This window comes from Phacochoerus africanus, chromosome 8 (genome assembly GCF_016906955.1).
Source record: "Phacochoerus africanus isolate WHEZ1 chromosome 8, ROS_Pafr_v1, whole genome shotgun sequence".
Lineage (NCBI taxonomy): Eukaryota > Metazoa > Chordata > Mammalia > Artiodactyla > Suidae > Phacochoerus > Phacochoerus africanus.
In genome coordinates, this window is record NC_062551.1 from 55,870,193 (window position 1) to 55,890,333 (window position 20,141).

The window sequence follows — 20,141 nt, forward strand, 5'->3', positions numbered from 1 at the left end:
AATTTGACCCCTAGCCCGGGGAACCTCCATATGCCATAGGTGCAGCCATTAAAAAAAAAAAAGACTCAACTTAGATGCCACCTCCCTGGGAGGTCCCTTCGACCCCACAGGCCAGGTCACATGCCCCAAATGTGTTCCAAGCCCAGTGCTGCCTTGGCTTACAGCACAGCACCTGCTTGTACAGGTGCCTTCGTCTGCATCTGTTTCCCCTTCAACGTGGAAGCTCTTCATGGGCAGGGAGTGGATGTGACTCACCTGGGTCCCCAGCATCACCCAGAACATGACGTGGCACACAGGAGACTTAAGTGTCTGTTGAACGACTCAAAGAACGAGTTTCCAGGGAATGAGTTAAGAGAGACAGACATAAGGAGAGTCATGGTTTTATTGCCGAGTTTCAGGGAAGGGGCTCAAATGCGCCCAATCTCCCTCAGCTTGGCCACCAGGTCCTCCGTGGTCTCCACCTTGACGCCGGCCACACGCTGGGGGGGGTCCTCCACGCTTACCACAGAGAGTTTGGAGGTCAGGTCCACGCCCAGGTCTCCGGCCTTGATCACCTCAATCTTCTTCTTCTTGGCTTTCTGCACGCAGGAGGCCACAGTTCACGGGGCTGCCGAAGCCCTGCCCACCCTCCGGGTACCCCCTTCCATGGGTGCCATGTCTGCAGAACCACTCCCGCTGGCTGAACACTTTCAGACCTGTCCACTGCCCAGGGCACATGTGGCCTCTTTGAGGGCTACACCACATGTGGACAATGCCTGCTGGGGATGCCCTAGGGAAGCTCCTGTTGCGAGAGTCCCTCTTTGTCAATCATCATGGAAAGTCCTTCGCTGGCTAGAGTGGCCTGGAAAACTCCTCCTTCTGGCAATAATAACTCAACGGACTTTTGCCCAAGAGGAGTAACTATAGTCTCCCTGTTGGCTGAGATGATGTCGCATTGAACCCCCACCGTTAGATGCGGTGACGCACTGAACCCTCCCTACTGGCAGAGATGACACACTGAACCCTCCCTGTAGGCTGAGATGATACACTTAACTCTCCCTATTGACTGAGGTGACACACTGAACTCACTCTCCGCATTGGTACAGAGGACCCACAGCCCCAGCCTATTGGTTAAGCTGACTCACTAAACTCATCCTATGGGCTGGGATGACCCACTGACCTCTTCCTATTGGCTAAGATGACACGCTGAACTCTCCTCCTTGGCAGAGATGATGACCCATGGAATTCATCCCATTGGTTAAGATGATGCACTGAACTCATCCTCTTGGCTGAGGTGACCCACTGAATCCTCCATATCGGCTAAGATGAGTCAATGAAATCTTCCTGTTGGCTAAGATGATGCATTGAACTCTCCCTACTGCCTGAGATGATACCCTGCCCTTTCCCTATTGGCTGAGATGACCCCACAAGCCCATCCTACAAACCATGATGAATAGCAAACTCTTCCTATTAGCCAAGCGACCTCATGCACTCCTCCTAGTTACCCATGATGGCTTCAATGATTCCTTCCTGTTGATGCTGGTCACTAAGACAACCATCCCTAATGAACCAAGATGACCCAATGAAGCCTCCTTACTGGGCTAAGATTACACACGGAAACTTTCCCACTGGTTGGAATGACAGGGGAGCCCTTACTGGCCAGTGACGCCCTTCTGTTGGCTGAGGCAACCAGCAAACCCTCCCTGTTTGCATAAACAGCCCCCCCCCCCGCCCCAAGCCCCACTGCTTACGCTGGGCAGAAATGATGTGGTGAACCCTCACAGTCAGGCCCCAGGCTGCGGCCCTCAGCTGTTCCCCGGCTGTCAGTGGCCTGTCTGCCGAGCACTCACCATGATGTTGGGCAACGTGGCATAGCGGGGCTCGTTGAGCCGCAGGTCAGCGGTCACCACGGCAGGCAGCTTCAGGCGCAGGGTCTCCAGGCCCCCGTCGATCTCCCGCTCCACTTTCACCTTGTCCCCTTCTAGTGTCACCTGGGAGGCGAATGTGCCCTGGGGAGGGACAGCGTGGGGAAAGCATGCGCACAGTTAATGCAGGGCAGGCACAGAACAGGCCCCTGCTGAGTGCATGCACGCACGAGCCAAAGACAGAGGACACACGTGGGAGAGTCCCCCAAGGTGACATATGGACTTCAAGTTCAAAACCAGGATGGAGTTCCCATGGTGGCTGAGTGGTAACAAATTCAACACGTATCCATGAGGATGCAGGTTTGATCCCTGGCCTCGCTCAGTGGGCTATGGATCCAGAGTTCCTGTGGCTGTGGTGGATGCCAGCAGCTGCAGCTGCGATTCAACCCCCTTGCCTAGGAACTTCCACATGCCATGGTGTGGCCCTTAAGAAAACCCCCCAAAACAGGAGGAAGCCACGGAAAGGGATCTCAAAAATCCAGGGGAGGATGTCTAACCAGGACCCAGGGTCAAGTCCTAACTTCCTGAACCTGCCAGTGAACAGGCATTGAGTATTGGGCACTGGGTTTTGTTTTTGTTTAAGTTTTGTTTTTGTTTGTCTTTTTATGGCTGCTTCTGCGGCATAGGAAGGTTCCCAGGCTAGGGGTCGAATCGGAGCTGTTGCCGCTGACCTACACCACAGCCACAGCAACTCCGGATATTTAACCCACTGAACAAGGCCAGGGATCGAACCCACATCCTCATGGATGCTAGTCGGGTTACTTACTGCTGAGCCACACCGGGAACTCCTTATTTCATTAATTTAAATTTAAAAATTGATAAGCAAAAGACCATGATTGTGGTGATGGCTTCATGAGTGTGCAACATGTGTCAAAGCTTACCAAACTGCACACTTTATATATGTGCAGGTTATTATACTGATCAGTTTTTTATCTTTTTTTTTTTTTTTTTTTTGCCACGCCCATGGCATGCAGAATCCTGGGCCAGGAATTGAACCTGCACAGCAGCTGCAACAACACTGGATCCTCAAGCCACTGCTCCATGAGGGAGTTTACTGTACAGGTCAGTTTGAATTTATTTTCTGGAGCTTCCATCGTGGCTCAGTGCTTAATGAACCTGACTAGGATCCATGAGGACGCAGGCTGATCCCTGGTCTCACTCAGGGGGTTTAGGATCTGATGTTGCTGTGAGCTGTGGTGTAGGTTGCAGATGTGTCTCAGATCTGGTGTTGTTGTGGCTGTGGTGTAGGCTGGCAGCTGCAGCTCGAATTGGACCCCTAGCCTGGGAACCTCCATATGCTGCAATCTCGGCCCTAAAAAGCAAAAAAAACCCAAAAAATTTCTTTAACTTAAGTATAGTTGATTTACAATGTTGTAATAATTTCTACTGCATGGCAAAGTGATTCAGCTACACATATATATTTTTTTATTAGCATTATTTAGCATTCTTTTTATTATGTTCCTCAAAGGATACTGAATCTAGTTCCCTGTGCTACACAGCAGGACCTTGCTGTTTATGTATTTTATATATAAAAGCTTGGGAGTTCCTGTCATGGGTCAGTGGTTAAAGAATCCAACTAGGAACCACGAGGTTTCGGGTTCGATCCCTGGCCTTGGTCAGTGGGTTAAGGATCCGGCGTTGCCATGAGCTGTGGTGTAGGTCGCAGATGCGGCTTGGATCTGGCATTGCTGTGGCTATGGTGTAGGCCAGCAGCTACAGCTCCAATTCGACTCCTAGGCTGGGAACCTCCATATGCCACAGGAGCGGCCCTAGAAATGGCAAAAAGCAAAAAAAATAAAAAATAATAAAATAATTAAAAAAATATATATATATACATATAAAAGTTTACATCTGCTAATCCCTAACTCCCAGTCCATCCCTCCTCCAACCCCTCACCCCCTTGGCAATGACAAGTTTGTTCTCTGTGCAGAGATCAGATCAGTCTGTACAGATCAGTTTTATCTCAGCAAAGATATTAAAAACAAAAAACAAAACAGGAGTTCCCTTCATGGTTCAGTGGTTAATGAAGCCAACTAGTATCCATGAAGACTCAGGTTCGATCCCTGGCTTTGCTCAGTGGGTTAAGGACCCAGTGTTGCCGTGAGCTGCGGTGTAGGTCACAGACCCAGCTCAGATCCCGAGTTGCTGTGGCTGAGGTGTAGACCGGCAGCTGTAGCTCCTATTCAGCCCCTAGCCTGGGAACCTCCATATGCCGCAGGAGCAGCCCTAAAAAAAGACAAAAGACAAAAACAAACAAAATAGTTACTGGAAAAAGTTTTAAGTTTGTTTGGAAGAACTTGGGGGGCGTGTGAATCTACTTTTGCAACATTGAGTTTCAGGCATCTAAATTAAGTATTTCCAATGGAAACTGAGCTCCTGAATTGAGATATAAATACAAAATACGCTGTAAATACAAAATACGCACTGGATTTTGAAAACTTTGTACCAAAAACAAAAAGACTGGAAAACAGCTCAATAATTGCCCTAACAGTTATATGTTGAGGTAATATCTTAGATATATTATGTTAAGTAAAATAGGATTACCATCATTTTGCCTTTTTTCCTTTTTTTTTCTTTTTTCTCATTTTCCTTTCTTTTTTGGCCACCCCACAGCATTTAGATTCCCCGGGCCACATATGGAGGGGGCTGGTGATCAGAACTGAGCCAAAATTGTGACCTATACCCCAGTTGCACCAGTGCAGGATCCTTAACCCATGGAATCTGCATCCCAGCGCTCCAGAGATGCTGATCCATTGTGCCACAGCAGGAGCTCCTGCCTTTTTTACCTTTTAATTTAATTTTTAATTTTTTGGCTGCTCCTGCAGCATATCTAAATTCCCGGGCCAGGGAGTAAACCCGAGCCACGGCAGTGACCTGAACCACAGTAGTGACAATGTCAGATCCTTAACCCACTGAGCCGCCAGGGAGCTCCCTTAAAAATTTTTTTAATGTGGCTGTGAAAAATTGTCAACGATCCACATCACTTGCATTTCTACTGGACTGGACTGGGGAAGCGGGAGCTGGGGAGGGGGCATGAGTACTTCATCAAGGGTGGGCACGGCAGGCCTCTCCGAAGGGGTGATAACTGGGGAGAGACCTGGAAGGGAGTGAAACGCCCCGAGGCCATCTAGGAGAACTGCTCCAGGTGGAGGGAACAGCAAGTGCAAAGGCCCTGGGGTGGGGATGGGTTTTGGTGTGGTTGAGAAGCAGCAGGGTGGCCCAGATGAGGCCTGGTGTCCTGGCTGTGTGCCCCTCCTTACCCACTAGAGCAGCCATCTTTTTTTTCTTTTTTTTTTTTTGGCCTGCAGCATTCGGAAGTTCCCGGGCCAGGAATCAAACTCGTGCCACAGCATCAACCTGAGCCACAGCAGCGACAACACAAGATCCTTAGCCCATTGCGCCACCAGGGAATTCCTAGAGTAGCCGTCCTGTCTTACATGTGCCTCCCTCCAGAAGGGCAGGGGTGGCTGTGTTCCGAGCCCCGGGGCCTGGCCCTCCGCAGATGGTCCCCACTCCAGCCTCACCTGTGGCCAGTCCAGAAATCCGGCTGTCATCTGGCCTGTCTGGTTACAGTCATCATCAATGGCCTGAGTGGGGAAAGAGATAAGATTGTATGTTGATCGGGCTTCTCACGTATCCTTTGGGCCTTTGTCTAGAACGGAGGTTGGCAAACGCTTTTCATCACGAGCCAGGCGGTAAATATCACCCAGGCTCTGTTACCATCACTCAACTGTGCCACTTAGTGCATGAGCAGCCAAAGACAATACAAATGTGGGCGCGTTTCTTTCTTCTTTTCTTTTTCTTTTTTTGGCCACGCAGGAGTTCCCGGGCCAGAGATCAGACCCGCACCACAGCAGTGACCTCAGCCACAGCAGTGACCACACCGGATCCTTAACCCACTGAGCCACCAGGGAACTCTTTTGGGAGGTAGCGTTTCAATAAAACTTTATTTATGGGAGTTCCCATCATGGCTCAGCGGAAATGAACCTGACTAGTATCTATAAGGATGCGGGTTCCATCCCTGGCCTCGCTCAGTGGGTTAAGGATCTGGCGTTGCTGTGAGCTATGGTGTAGGTCGCAGACGCAGCTCGGATCTGCTGTGGCTGTGGCTGTGGCGGTGGCTGTGGCTGTGGCTGTGGCTGTGGCATAGGCTGGCAGCTACAGCTCCAATTAGACCCCTAGCCTGGGAACCTCCATATGATGTAGGTATGGCCCTAAAAAGCCAAAAAACAACAAAATAACAACAAAACAAACAAAAAACACTTTATTTATGAAATCAGGGGTGGCCATGGGCCACAGTTGACCAACACCTGGCCCAGAAAGATCCCATCTCCTCACTTGGGCCCAAAGATGGGCAGCCACTTGTTCAGGGGGCCCATGAGGTTACCTGGCATCCCCAGGGCCACATCTTTGCTCCCTGTCTTATTCCAGAGACCTCGCTGACCACACTGGGGAACTAGATGAAAAGAATCTGGGCCAATGAGAATGGTTCACCCCTGACCCCAGGGGTGGGTTCAAGAATGGGCACATGACTCCAGCTGGACCAGTGAAGAGACAGCCCTGGAAGCTTTGCTGGAGCCCTTGGGAAAGACGTTCTTTTCTTTCTGCTGGGTTGTCAGACTGGTGGGAAGTGACCCTGGAGCTACAGAGAGTGAAACCGAGACAGAGGAGCAGAGTGTAGGGCATATGTCCAACCCTGGATCAAGCCATGCCTGAAGCTCGCTTACATGAGTTAATAAGTTTGCTTTTTGGCTTCAGCCAGTTTGAGTCACGATTCTGCCACCTACAACAAATGATGTCCTGACCAATCCATCTGATATCTCTCCAGCTGGAGGCTCTGGCCCTGGGAACTGTTCCTGACAACTAGGATGGGTGGGACATCAGAGTCGGAGACCTACCAGTGAATATGGGGGCTTCAATAGGCCGGTATGAGCCCCAGGCCCCACCAAACTGCCTTTTTACCCTCAGCCTCGGTCTTCTGATTTGTATTCCGACTCCCCTGCTGTTTGTCATCCTTCTGTTTTCTTCTACCTGACTTGGGCCAGACACCCAACAAGCTACCTGGACCCCTCAGCTTCCTCCTCTCCCCAGGGGCGGATCTGGCCTGCTGGAATCCCCAGTCCCTCCCACTGGGGCCCCAGCTCCATCTGTGTCTCCTGCCCCCATCTTACCTCACAGCCTCTGACCTTCTTTCTTGGCCTCTGACCCTAAGCCCCTGCTCCCTTGACCGCTCCCCCTCCTCACCACCTGTCTGTGGCTCTGTTCTTTCTTTTTGTTTGTTTACAGTCACACCTGTGGCATCTGGAGCTTCCCAGGCTAGGGGCTATATTGGAGCTGCAGCTGCTGGCCTACACCACAGTCACAGCAATGCAGGATCCAAGCCGCATCTGCGACCTACACCACAGCTCACGGTAACGTTAATCCTTAACCCACTGAGTGAGGCCAGGGATTGAACCTGCATCCTCATGGATACTGGTCGGGTTTGTTATCACTGAGCCACAACGGGAACTCCCCTGTGGCTCTTCTGACCATCCTCTGCCCCTCTCCTGGATAAGGCCACCAGGTCTGTCCTCGAAAGGGAGGGGTGGGGAGGCCACCCCGAGGAAGGGCATCCTGGGTCTCCTGAGGGCACGGTTGAGCCGGACCGCACACCTGCCTGGCCTGAGAGGGCCATGGGCTTGGCAGGCTTCTAGATGGGTCTTCGCCCCAACTCACTCTCTTAACCCCCAACCTCCTCCCCAAGTCCCGGCCTCTGGTCTCTTCCCTTCCAGTCCAGTCCTCACGGCCCCCGAGGCGCCCTCCAGCACCCAGAATGGCCCCACCCCTCCCACGCTCACAGCCGCGCCTGCTCCCGCACACCCAAAGCCTCAGGTCTGCCTTCCAGCCCTGGCTCTGCCCAACTCTCCCCTGGGCCCTCCACATTCCCTCTGATGGTCCTTCTGGGTCTCCTGTGTCCCCAAGCCAGATGGCGGCACCACTCGTACCACCTCCGTCCCCCTTGATCCCCGTGACACAAGCCCTGGCCTTCCAGCCACGCGTCCTTCTGAGCTGCCCTGCCAGCCGTGGCCCAGGCCTTCTTGCTCCACGTGGACCATCGCCATGGCCTCCGAGGCGCCAGTCTCACCTCACGAGACCACAGGGGTCTCCTGAGGCCCACAGGGCCCCTGCGGTCCCCTGTTCAAAGTTTCTAGCAGGGGGAAGAGCAGAGGCCCAAGGGGTTTGGCCTGGGCCACCTGCGTCACGCTCTCCCCTCTCCGGGGGCCGTGACCAGGGAGGGGCCAGGCACACCTACCTGCTTGCCCAGCAGCACCAGGTCCACCTTCTCCTTCTGGGCCAGCTTGGCCAGGACCCGGGCCACCTGCAGGGGGCCCAGGTGATGCGCCTCTGCAGCTGGCACCTCCACGTGGATGCCACGGTCTGCACCCATGGCCAGAGCGGTGCGAATGGTCTCCTGCCGAGCAGAGAAGGGACTTGGCTAGGCTTCTAGGCCCAGGGGGACCCTGGAGTCCAGCCCCCAGCCCCTCCTCCCTCAGGCCCAGGCCTGGGGCCCCAGTCCCCCTGCACCTGGCACTGGGCAGGCCCGCAGCTGACAGCAATGACTTCCTTCACCAGCTTCTTCTCCTTGAGCCGCACGGCCTCCTCCACAGCGATCTCACAGAAGGGGTTCATGGAGTGCTTGACGCCATCCGTGACCACCCCTGTCCTGTCGGGCTTCACCCGGATCTGCTCAGAGGGAGGGGAAGGCACAGGGTCAGAGGAAGCAGGCGGAAAGGTGGGCAGGGGGCTGGATGGGGTCCCGGAAAGGGGCAGGGCCTTGTCCAGGGTCCCAGGGCTCCAGGGACAGACCGGGTTAGAATTCACAGGCCACCCTCTCATTCGGACAGTCACTGGGTGCCAGGGACATCTGAGTTTGTCTGACTCTGTGGCTGCCCCTTGGGCCTGAAAGAGTGTTTCTCAATTTTTTTCTGTGCCATAACCTACAGCAAGAAAAACATTTCACACCATCCCCAAGGGTATTCTTTTGGGGGACAACCACGCTCGCATATGGAAGTTCCCAGGCCAGGGAGCGAACCCGCGCCACAGCAGCGACCCAAGCTGCTGCAGTGACACCGGATCCTTCCCCTGAAGCACCACGAGAGAACTTCTCCCCAAGGGTATTTTATTTTATTTATTTATTTATTTAATTTACTTTTGCTTTTTAGGGCAGCACCCACAGCATATGGAGGTTCCCAGGCTAGGGGCCTACACCACAGCCACAGCAACGCAGGATCTGAGCCACACCTGTGACCTACACCACAGATCATGGCAACCCCGTATCCTTGACCCACCGAGCAAGGTCAGGGATCGAACCCTCATCCTTATGGATACTAGTCAGATTTGTTTCTGCTGCGCCACAATGGGAACTCCTCCCTGAGTGTATTTTAAATGCATAACCTATATTTCTACGTAGGCATAAATACCACTGCAATGTAAGTTCTGGTGAATATGTGTCTTGCCTTTATACAACATACTCTGTTGTTTTTTTTTCCCCCTAGTGTGGGGTGCAGAGGCTTGATGTGGGAGTCTCCGTTTCCAGACCAGGGATTGAACCTGGGCCACAGGGCCAAAAGTGCCAAATCCTAACCACTAGAGCACCAGGGAACCCGCTGCCCCATCTTTTTAATGCCTGCCTGCTACATGGATTTCCTGACCCACAGAAAGTTAAGATCTAGTTTGAAAAACATGAGCATTGGGAGTTCCCTTCGGGGCTCAGTGGTTAACAAAGCCAACTAGGATCCATAAGGATGTGGGTTCAATCCCTGGCCTTGCTCAGTGGGTTAAGGATCTAGTGTTGCTGTGAGCTGGGGTGCAGGTTGCAGACGAGGCTTGGATCCTGAGTTGCTGTGACTGTGGTATAGGCCAGCGGCTGCAGCTGCAATGTGACCCTTAGCCTGGAAAACGCCATATGCCCACGGTGTGGCCCTAAAAAGCAGGAAAAAAAAAAAGAAAAAAGAAAAAACCCACTAGCATCAAAGGCCTCTCTCTGCCAAACAGACGGCAAAGGTCCAGAGTCTGCAAGCAAACCTCGCCTGCTCCTTTCCACACACAGGGCATCTTCACTGAGTGGTGACTGTGTGCCCTGAGCTGGAGTCCAGGCCCTGCCATGTGCAAGACAGACGGGCCCATTGGCCTGGGGGGCTCCTGGTCTGGGGCAGGGGGCGTGTTGTGAATGATTACCTACGTTTCTCACTTCTCCGCACATGACGTTCCCAGACCGGGGGTCAAATCGGAGCTGCAGCTGCTGGCCTGCACCACAGCCATAGTAACTCGAGATCAGAGCCTCATCTGTGACCTACAGCACAGCTCATGACAGCGCCGGCTCCTTAACCCACAGAGCGAGGCCAGGGATGGAACCGGCATCCTCCTGGTTCCTAGTCGGGTTCATTTCCACTGCGCCACAGCGGGAACTCGCTCCCCACCTTCGTACTCTGTTTCCTTCCCTAGCGCTGCCCACCCCGGCCGCGGGACACATGCTGTACTTACTAGCTCTCTTCTCCCCAGCACAAGGTCAACTCCATGAAGACAGGGACTTGTGTGTGTTTGGGTCATGAGAGTCACCCCACAGCCTAGAACAGTGCCTGGCCCATAGTGGGTCCACTATCAACACTTGTCAGGGAAATGAATGAGAACTTGCTCACAAGAGCACCTGTCCATTCAGCATGGAACCTAAAACAGCAAAGCCCTCCCTTTCATTAAAAAGAAAATCTGGGAGTTCCCATCATGGCTCAGTGGTTAACGAATCCGACTAGGAACCATGAGGTTGTGGGTTCAATCCCTGGCCTCCCTCAGTGGGTTAAGGATCTGGTGTTGCCATGAGCTGTGGTGTACGCCAGCAGCTACAGCTCCGATTGGACCCCTAGTCTGGGAACCTCTATATGCCACAGGTGCAGCCCTAAAAAAGCATAAAATAAAAGAAGAAAATCTGGTGGCCAACAAGCACACGAAAAAATGCTCAACATCACTGATTATTAGAGAAATGCAAATCACAACTACTGTGAGGTAGCACCTCACACCAGTCAGAATGGCCATCATTAATAAATCCACAAATAACAAATGCTGGAGGGGGTGTGGAGAAAAGGGACCCCTCCTGCACTGTTGGTGGGCATATAAACTGGTACAACCACTACGGAGAACAGTAAGGAGGTTCCTTGGAAAACTAAATACAGAACAATATGACCCAGCAATCCCACTCCTGGGCATATACATCCAGACAAAACTTTGTTTGAAAAACATACATGCACTCATATGTTCATCACAGCACTATTCACAATAGCCAAGACCTGGAAACAACCTAAATGTCCATTGACAGATGAATGGATTAAAAAGATATGGTCCATATACACAATGGAATATTACTCAGCCATAAAAAGGAAAAAATAATGCCACTGCAGCAACATGGATGGAACTAGAGGCTCTCATACTAAGTGAAGGAAGTCAGAAAGAGAAAGACAAATACCATATGATATCTCTTATATCTGGAATCTAATATACATCACAAATAAACCTTTCCACAGAAAAGAAACTCATGGACTTGGAGAACAGACTTGTGGTTACCAAGGGGGAGCAGGAAGGAGTGGGATGGACTGGGAATCTGGAGTTAATAGATGCAAACTCTTGCCTTTGGAATGGATAAGCAACGAGATCCTGCTGTACAGCACAGGGAACTCTTATTTAGTCATTTATGATGGAATATGATAGAGGATAATGTCAGCGAAAGTGTATGTGTGACTGGGTCACTTCACTGTACAGTAGAAACTGACAGAACACTGTAAACCAACTATGATACAAAAAATAAAAATCATAAGGAAAAAAAAAATCTGGGAGTTCCTATTGTGGCTCAGCAGGAGTTCCCGTCGTGGCTCAGTGGTTAACAAATCCAACCAGGAACCATGAGGTTGCGGGTTCAATCCCTGGCCTTGCTCAGTGGGTTAAGGATCCTGCGTTGCTGTGGCTGTGGCGTAGGCCAGGGGCTAAAGCTCCAATTAGACCCCTAGCCTGGGAACCTCCTATGCCTCAGGAGCAGCCCTAGAAAAAGGCAAAAAGACAATAAATAAATAAATAAATATTGTGGCTCAGCAGATTAAGAATCCAACTAATATCCATGAGAATGCAGGTTCGATCCCTGGCCTCACTCAGTGGGTTGAGGATCCAGTGGTGCAGTGAGCTGGGGTGTAGGCTGACAGGTGTAGCTCCAATTTGACCCTTTAGTCTGGGAACTTCCATGTGCTGGGGGGTGCAGGCCTAAAAGAAAAAAAAAAAAGAAAGAAAAGAAAATCTGGGCAGTTCCTTTATGGGCAGTGAGTTAAGGACCTGGCATTGTCACTGCTGTGACTCAGTTCTATCCCTGGCACCAGAACATCCACTTGCCGTGGGTATGGCCAAAAAAAACCCAGATAAAATCCAAGATAGGAGCTTCCCCTTTATAAATAGGAAGGCAGCCCCCCCCCCATACTACATCCGTGTAATGGCCTCACCAGGGAGCCGTGGTGGTGGTGGGGGGTGGGTGGCGGCAGTGGGGGGCGGGGGGGGGGGCACAACAAGGGAGGGCCCCAGGCCTGCTCCTGCTCTGGCAGGACTCCTGGCTCCAGAGTCCTGACTCCCAAGGAGAAAGGGATGAGAGCCATTGGGCACCTGTGCCAGCTTGTCTCCTCCATGGAAGACCTTTGACACTTGAGCTGATTTCAGAAATGCTATTTAGTTCAATTATGTAAGTTGGAAAACACTGGTTGGCCTGAAAAATCGGTGACAGCCTTTTTTTTTTCTTCTCTTTTCTTTTAGTAATGATGTTTTATAAATTGAGGGAGACGACTCCCCATGAAGTTTCCAGGCTTTCTCTTTAAGGCGCCAACAAATTAACCTTCAACAGACACAGCCCTGACCCAGGCAGGCAAGCCTCCAACGGCTCCTTAGGCCTTAACTCAATTCAACCATCCTAAGAGCCCAGGGGGGATGGTTACTACCATCAGGACACTCCTTTTATTTATTTCCTAATATTATTTATTATTATAATTTTGGCTGTGCCCATAGCATGTGGAACTTCCTGGACCAGGGATTGAACTGTACCACAGCAGGGACAACACCAGATCCTTAACTGCTGGGCCACAAAGGAACGTCAGTCACCTATCCTCATTTTATTTAACTTTAGTTTTTGCTTTTTAGGGCCACACCTGCACTATATGGAGGTTCCCAGGCTAGGGGTCAAACCAGAGCTGCAGTTGCCGGTCTACATCATAGCCACAGCAACGCCAGATCTGAGCCACATCTGTGACCTATGCCACAGCTCACAGCAAGGCCAGAAACTTAACCCACTGAGCAAGGCCAGGGATCGAACCCACATCCTCATGGACACTACATTGGGTTTTTAACCTGCTGAGCCACGATGGGAACGCCCTCATCCTCATTTTAAAGGTGGATCAGGAATTTGCTGGTGGCTCCATGGGTTAAGGATCTAGCATTGTCACTGCTGTGGCTCTGGAACAACAACAAAAAAAGATGGAGCAACTGAGGCAGAAAGAGACCAAGCAGGTGACCAGGGAAGGCCTCCTGGAGAAGGTGACCTTTGAGCAAAGTCTAGAAGGAGTGGGGAACACAAAGACAGGTCAGACAAACACACACACACACACACACACACACACACACACACACACCACCGGAAAGGAGGTGCCAGTCTAGGGGCACAGGGTGACATCTGGGCAAACAGGGGATCTCAATCCAGTATGGGAAGGGCTGAGGGACAAGACCGGGGGCTGCAGGAGCGCTCAAGGCCACATCCAGGTAGCCTCAGGGGATGGGGTGGGGGCCTTCCTGGAAGTGGCAATGCCACTGAATCACTAACCTTTGCTGCAGCACTTGGGGTCAAGGTTAGGCAGGTCACGAGAGGGCTAAGAAGCAGAGCTGGGAGGGTGGAGGAAGGGCATCCAGGCAGAAGGCACAGCGGGAGCAAAGGAAATGCCAAGAAGCAGCCTGGGCAGTCAGGTAAACATGAGCAGGCGGGAGCTGTGGAGGCACAAAGGGTGAGGAAGGCCAGGAGGCCAGGGCTGGACCCTGAAGGGTCTGGAGCACCAGGCTGAAGGGCTGGGACCCTCTCCTGGGGCTGCTGTGGGAGCAGTGGGAAGATGAGCCACAGCAGGGTTGGGGGTAGGGAGTCAGCCCTGATGATGAGTGACCGGTGGTGGGGGGCGGGGGTGGTGGTGGGGGGAGGCCCCCCAAGGCTGGGAGGGGATGGACTGGAGAAGAGAGACTGGGGACCTGGGGAGGAGAGGGTTCAGGTGGGACATGAACTGCTGGAGGAGGGGGAGCAGGACAGGGATGGAGAGGGCTGGAGGGATGGGCTGAGAAACCACAGGCTGTGGGGAGGGGAGGGGAGGAGGGGAGGGGCAGAGGGCTGGGATGGTGTCCAGGGCCTGGCGCGGTGATTAGGTAGTTGGCCGTGTCTGAATCGCTTATTTGTTCAGAAAGGGACCTCAAGGGACACATCTAGGAAGACAGGATGCGATGGAGAGAGCCCTGGGGTACTGTGGGAGGGGCAGGCAGCCCAGGACATTGCGGGGGAGGGGTGATGAAAGGAGCTCAAATAAGGACGGGTTCACCCATGGGCGAGGTCCTGTGCTGGGTGAAGCTCCGACCCAGAGCTCAGTCAAATGGGAGCCTGTCTGGGGCGGGGGCGGTAACGGACAGGTTTGACCCCAGACATCTCAGGTCAGGGACCAGGGCTTGGGGAGAGAGAGGCTTTGGGAGCCCAAAGGAACAGTGAGAAGGGGGCGGGAACCTGGAGAATCGGGCTTGTCCCCAAAAAGGATGGAGGCAACCCCCCTGCCACTTGCTGCTCGAGCTGTCATTAGGCTGAGGGGCTGTTGAGTGAGGATGGGAGAAACAGAGAGGGGAGCCAGATTTGCCCGCACTTTTCAAACATGACTGCCGCTGCCTAGCTGATGATGTCGCAAGCAACGGAACCTGCAGTGTCCTCACCTGCCTGATGAGATTAATGATCAGTATTAACAGGACCGAATAGGGAAGCTTCGTTGTGGCACACGGGTAGAAACGAATCCGACTAGCCTTCATGAGATGGCGGGTTCAATCCCTGGCCTTGCTCAGTGGGTTAAGAATCCTGTGTTGCTGTGACTATGGTGTAGGCTGGCAGCTGCAGCTGCGATTCCACCCCTGGGAACTTCCACAGGCTGCGGGTGCGGCCCTAAAAAGCAAAAGAAATAAAAAAGGACTGACTAGGTTCATCTCTATCAAGGACTCAGAAGGATGCTGCCTAATGCATTAGTAAAAACTATACAGCCGATGCTGGGGACACAGCCGTGGGGTCCCAGTCTGATGCGGGGGGTGGGGAGGGTACAGACGTGGATGGACAGTCCCTACCTTCAGGCTGATTTAGGCCAAGTATGGAGACAGCATCTCTCTGGGGGACAAGCCAGGCCCTCAGAGACCTTGCCAAGGTTACAACCCTGGCCCCTGCCTCTCTCAAGGAGGCTGGGAGCTACTCCAACAGCTTGTCAGGGTGGCTTTTCATCTCTCGAAAGCACACTCCTCCCTTCCTAGCTAGAGCCTCCTCAGTCACCCTGGGGCTATGACAGTTTCTGGGTTCCCACAGTGCCCCCGTTGGACCTCCATTAAAGCACATTGTGTGCGGTAGTCACGTGAGTATGCAGTGCAGCCTAGTGGGTGAAAGCCTGGCTTGAGTGCAAAGCACTCGTTGGGATGCGGAGTCGGAGGGACCTGGATAGGAAATCCCGGCTCTGCCCCCTCCCAGCTGAGTGAGCTCTCTGTGCCTCAGTTTCTCCGTGTGTTACAGGGACCAGACTCCTCCAGCAGCTGAGAAATAGAGAAGGTAAGTCGCCCTGCAGACAATTCTCAAAAGGGTGAGTCCAGAACTGGGGAACGAGGTCCTGACCCCAGAGGGGCTAGTTTTGAATGAAGAGGGCTCGGGCGTCAGAACCTCTCAGTTCTTGATCTTTGCCCTCAGGTGTGACTTTGACTTTTGCGGTCAGAGCGGCAGAGATACGAGGTACCAGAAGACCCTCAAACAGTGTGCGCTCGTGACCCCGGAAGCACACGGCCGCGGGGTTCAGGGAGGAGGGAGGGGGGGCCCGGTCACCTTCACGGCGAAGTCGATGACTCTCTTGACAGCTACAAGCGCGCGCAGCTCCGCCATCTTCCTGCCGCGGCGACCCGCCGGGTGAGTCTTCGCTCTCGGCCTCACAGTCCGGACGCCCCGCCCCTCTGTCCTTCACTGCGCCTGCGCCCCGCGCCGCCAGCCAGTCAACCGCTACGGTGCTCGCCTCCCCGCCCGACAGAGGACCAATCGGAAGGCCAGAGGGGAGGGAGGTGTGGCAAGCAGATGCGGACCAATAGAGAGCGGATCTTGGGGAGGGAGGCGGAACCCGGTGGGAAAGGCGAACATCCTTGCAGAGGGAGAGTGGCCGAGAACTAGGGAAAAGGTCGTGCAGCGGAGGGACGCATTCCCGGAGAGTTCTCCACTTTTCCCAGTGCCCTCAGATCTTCCCCCTTCCCTAGTTCTCACCTCTTACTCGCTTGAGTCGCAGTGCCCGTGTCCCCACACCTCTGACTCCTCTGCGTCCCCCCCGTTCCTTCCATGCCCGTGTTCCTCATCCCATGATTGTGTCTCTAGTTCCCCATATCCGATCTCCCCGTCCTTGTCTCCACTTTTCCTCCATGTCTGTGTCCCTACATCTTCTCTATGCGCCCACGTCCCCTCCTGACTCCACTATCCCTGTGTCCCCGTTCCCCTCCAAATACACCTCCCTTGACCTGTCCAGGTCCGAGTCTCCACTATGCCCGTGACCCCATGTCTACATGTTCCCTGTAGATTCAAGCCCTTACGTTTTCCCTGAGCCTCCAGGTACCCCCGCGTCCCCGTCCTCGCGTCCCCCAGAAAGGCACGTGAAACCGCGGCGGTGGAAGCCCTCCCTTTATTCTGTCCCAGGCAGCTGCGGTCACAAGCACACGGGGAATCCACTGATGGCATCTGTGCTCTGCAGGATCATGTCCGCCAGCAGAAAGCAGAAGCCTAACGGGAGGGGAACGGGAACGGAGGGAGGGTGGAGGAAAGGTGGGTCCTGGGGCGAATGGCCAGGAGGGCCCCGGGGACTGGGGTTTGGGGCTCTTAAGGGCATTTCTGCCAGGTCCGCGGGAAAGCCGAGAGTGGAGTGTACTGGGGAGTCTCTGTGGTGTCTTGAGGTGGCTGGGGGGGGGGGGTCTCTGCAGGGAGGGGAGCGGCCCTCGGGGCAGTCTCCTCCACCCTCCTCCACTGTCCAGGTTACCCGCGAGAATAGAGAAGGGTAAAGCCAGCCACCCCGAAAAATAGGACCAGGAGAAGAAGACGTCGTCTTTCCATGCATTTTTCGCTGTGTAACCTGTCAAGGCGATCAGCAGCAAGAGGCCTGGGCCCCGCCCACCAACCGGATGAGTTTGGCCAGGGGGCTGCACCCCGGCCACCCTGGCCACGCCCATCGCCTCAGGCCACGCCCTTCTGGGCCTCCTGCTGTTCCCCGTCTCCCAGGCCTCCGCCCCTGACCCCGCCCCTCTAGCGCCTCCCGCGTGGAGCTTTGTCCCCCCCCCCCCCCGGGACCCGCCCCCTCCTCTCGTTCTCCAGCTCATTCCCTCCCGCCCCTTTCCTCGTCCTTCAAGTCGCGACCCCTGGGCTCCTGCCTCCTTCAACCCCCAGGCCCACCCTATGCCGTCTCACCGCCGAGGAAGAAGATGGCGCTCGTGTTCTTGCCCCGCAAGTCGCCCTCGTGACACCGAATGCGCAGCCCCATCATCAAGCCCACGATGCTGCAGCCCACCGCCAGCACCATGCATGCCCCTGTCACCGTCAGCATGGCTGGGGAGGGCAGGCCTTATCAACCCCTCTGGCACCGCTTGTGGCCACCTCCCCTACCCACCGGGTTGAGGCTGGGAGCAGGGTCAGGGGTTTGGATGCGGACTTGGAAGTTACACCATGAGGGGCCGTTAACGTTGCAACAGGGAAAGCAGGTCCCCACGTGGGGGTTCGTGGTGGCTTCTGTTGTGGAGGGGTGGCCGGATCTTGGGCTGGGGTGGGGTCGGGGGCGCTGCAGGATGTGCCCCGCAGTTGTGTTAGGGGAGGGGGCCAGCTGTGGGCGGTGCTGGAGGTGTGTGTGGGGGTGTCTGTCCAGTGGGGGGGGTCTGACAGCTGAGCGACGAGCCTCACTCTGGCAGGGGATGTTGGAGCAGATGCCCTCTTTACACTCCTGCCACAGGCCACTGTGGCCCCCAGAGTAGCGGATCCAGTAGTTGGAGGCAGTGGACAGAACGGTTAGGATGTTGGCCAAGAAGCCCAGCAAGGTGCCCCCTGTCTGAAGGCTCCGCTTCACCCCCATGCCGGGGAGGCTGTGCCGAGGACCACAGAGGCAGGATTGGCCACAGAGACCACCCTTCCCTCCCCCAGGTCCCATCCAGGGTTCATTCAAGTCCCAGAGACCCTCTCCTGCATGTCCCTCCATATCCCAGATGGCTGCTCCAGCACCCTGGCCTGGGGTCCCTGCTTCGGGGGACCCCCTCTGGCCCCTCCCAGACCCAAGACCACCTTAGGTATCACCATTTAGGAGCCTCCCTGTGGTCCAGGGACCCCCATCCCCCAGGGGCTGTGCCTTTGGCCTGTCCAGTGCCCTCCCCGCCCCCACCCCCTGCATACATCGAAATGACTCACCCCCAGCTTCCCCGGCTCCCGGGGCTTCTCAAACAGAGCCCAGAGGGGCAGGGGAGGAAGGCTGGTCTCTGTGAGGCAGCAGGAGTTCTAGAACACCTTGTCCTACGGGCCATTTAAAGAGATAACCCACACACACAAACACACACACACACACACACACACGCACACGCACGGAGGCAGCTCTTCTAGCAAAATGACAGCTCAGAATCAGATGGCAAGGCTGGGGAAGCCCAAGGGCCATGACATAGAAGTCCATGTCCTTCTAGAAACTTCTTTTCCCTTGACCCCAGAGGCTCTCCTGGTCTCTGGCTCTTTGTGCTCTTCCGGGTCCCCAGGCAGCCTCCTGCTCTTCCTCTCTCCTCTACTGCTCAGTGCCTAATCTCCTGGAGGCTCCATTCTGCACCTTCCTACCAGCCGAACTCCAGGGACCACTGATGCACTGAGAGCCTCTCGAACTCCTTCTCCAGCCCAGGTCTCTCTCCTGAGCCTCAGCCTCAGGTCCTCACCTGCTTCTGACCATCCCCCAGGTCCTGACACTCAACCACATCCTGATGGGGCTCGGCATCTTCCATCAAACCAGAGGTGAGCCCCATCCATCCCACCCAGTGAGTTGGACGCGAGCCCTGGGCACTCTCCTTGCCCCCTTTCTGCCTCTTACCCCCACAAAGCCCCTGCATCCCTGAGTCCAGTTCCTCCTGCTCGCTGAATCTTTCTGGTTCCTTCCCTCCTTTTCATCTCATGCCCTGGCCCCCAGTCCCACCTGTGGCATTGCCAAGCTCTTCTCTCACCTTGTGGCCTCCCCCTCATGCCCCCAAGGGGGCTTTCTAGCACCCAGAGCAGACGCTGTCCCTCCCCTGCCCATACTCTTAGCTCCCCATCACCCTCAAGAGAGAGCCAACTGTTGGGTTGGCAGTGCTGGCTCCCACCCACCTCTCCGTCTTCATTTCCCGCCACCCCCACATTCTAGTGTCACCTGCCAGGCGCTATTTCCATCCTCTGAGAACGTCCAGCCTCTCCGCGCCTCCACCTTGGGGTCCCTCTGCCTGCACTATCTTTCCTTGATCCCCTTAGAGAAGTTCTTAAACCGTCTCCCCAGAAAGTGCACCTCCACACCCCACCCCTTCCCCAGGCACGTCAAGCCCCCCTCCAGTGCTCACCCTGGGCTCTGCCTGTCCTCACCGGCCTTGGAGCCTCAGCAGGCAGGGTTCCATCTGACTCACCTCAGCATCCCCAGCAGGAGGCCCAGCACAAAGGATGCGCTTGGGGAGTTCCCGTTGTGACACAGGGGGTTAATAATCCGACTCGTATCCATGAGGACGCAGGTTCCATCCCTGGCCTTGCTCAGTGGCTTAAGGATGCGGCATTGCCGTGAGCTGTGGCGTAGGTCACAGATGCAGCTCAGATCCAGTGTTGCTGTCACGTGGCTGTGGCATAGGCCGGCAGCTACAACTCCAATTCGACCCCTAGGCTGGGAACTTGCACATGTCACAAGTGCAGCC

At 54.6% G+C, this 20,141-nt stretch overlaps 2 protein-coding genes and 1 long non-coding RNA gene across 5 annotated transcripts; 1 reads left to right on the plus strand and 2 right to left on the minus strand.

Moving 5' to 3' along the window:
- Window positions 1-364: 364 nt before the first annotated feature.
- On the minus strand, window positions 365-16,154 carry ETFB (electron transfer flavoprotein subunit beta). Of its 2 annotated transcripts, none has more exons than XM_047790236.1 (6): window positions 16,048-16,154; window positions 8,469-8,627; window positions 8,197-8,355; window positions 5,429-5,491; window positions 1,830-1,988; window positions 365-578 (listed from the first exon to the last, which is right to left on the minus strand). In XM_047790236.1, exons 1-6 carry the CDS (start codon window positions 16,102-16,104, stop codon window positions 408-410), a joined length of 768 nt encoding a protein of 255 aa, XP_047646192.1. In that variant the 5' UTR covers window positions 16,105-16,154; the 3' UTR covers window positions 365-407. The 2 variants fall into 2 exon arrangements, with proteins under 2 accessions (XP_047646192.1, XP_047646191.1); XM_047790235.1 differs by lacking the exon at window positions 16,048-16,154 and adding an exon at window positions 14,913-15,020.
- Window positions 15,596-17,558, plus strand: LOC125132675 (uncharacterized). Its single transcript, XR_007136301.1, has 3 exons — window positions 15,596-15,780; window positions 15,916-17,022; window positions 17,229-17,558. It is a non-coding gene; the product is annotated as an uncharacterized LOC125132675 (long non-coding RNA).
- On the minus strand, window positions 16,868-19,951 carry CLDND2 (claudin domain containing 2). Of its 2 annotated transcripts, XM_047790241.1 has the most exons (4): window positions 18,145-18,436; window positions 17,659-17,796; window positions 17,234-17,353; window positions 16,868-16,980 (listed from the first exon to the last, which is right to left on the minus strand). In XM_047790241.1, exons 1-4 carry the CDS (start codon window positions 18,434-18,436, stop codon window positions 16,907-16,909), a joined length of 624 nt encoding a protein of 207 aa, XP_047646197.1. In that variant the 3' UTR covers window positions 16,868-16,906. The 2 variants fall into 2 exon arrangements, 1 of the variants encoding a protein (XP_047646197.1); XR_007136300.1 differs by lacking the exons at window positions 16,868-16,980; window positions 17,234-17,353; window positions 18,145-18,436 and adding an exon at window positions 19,863-19,951 and having other exon boundaries at window positions 17,735-17,796.
- Between the last annotated feature and the right edge of the window lie 190 nt (window positions 19,952-20,141).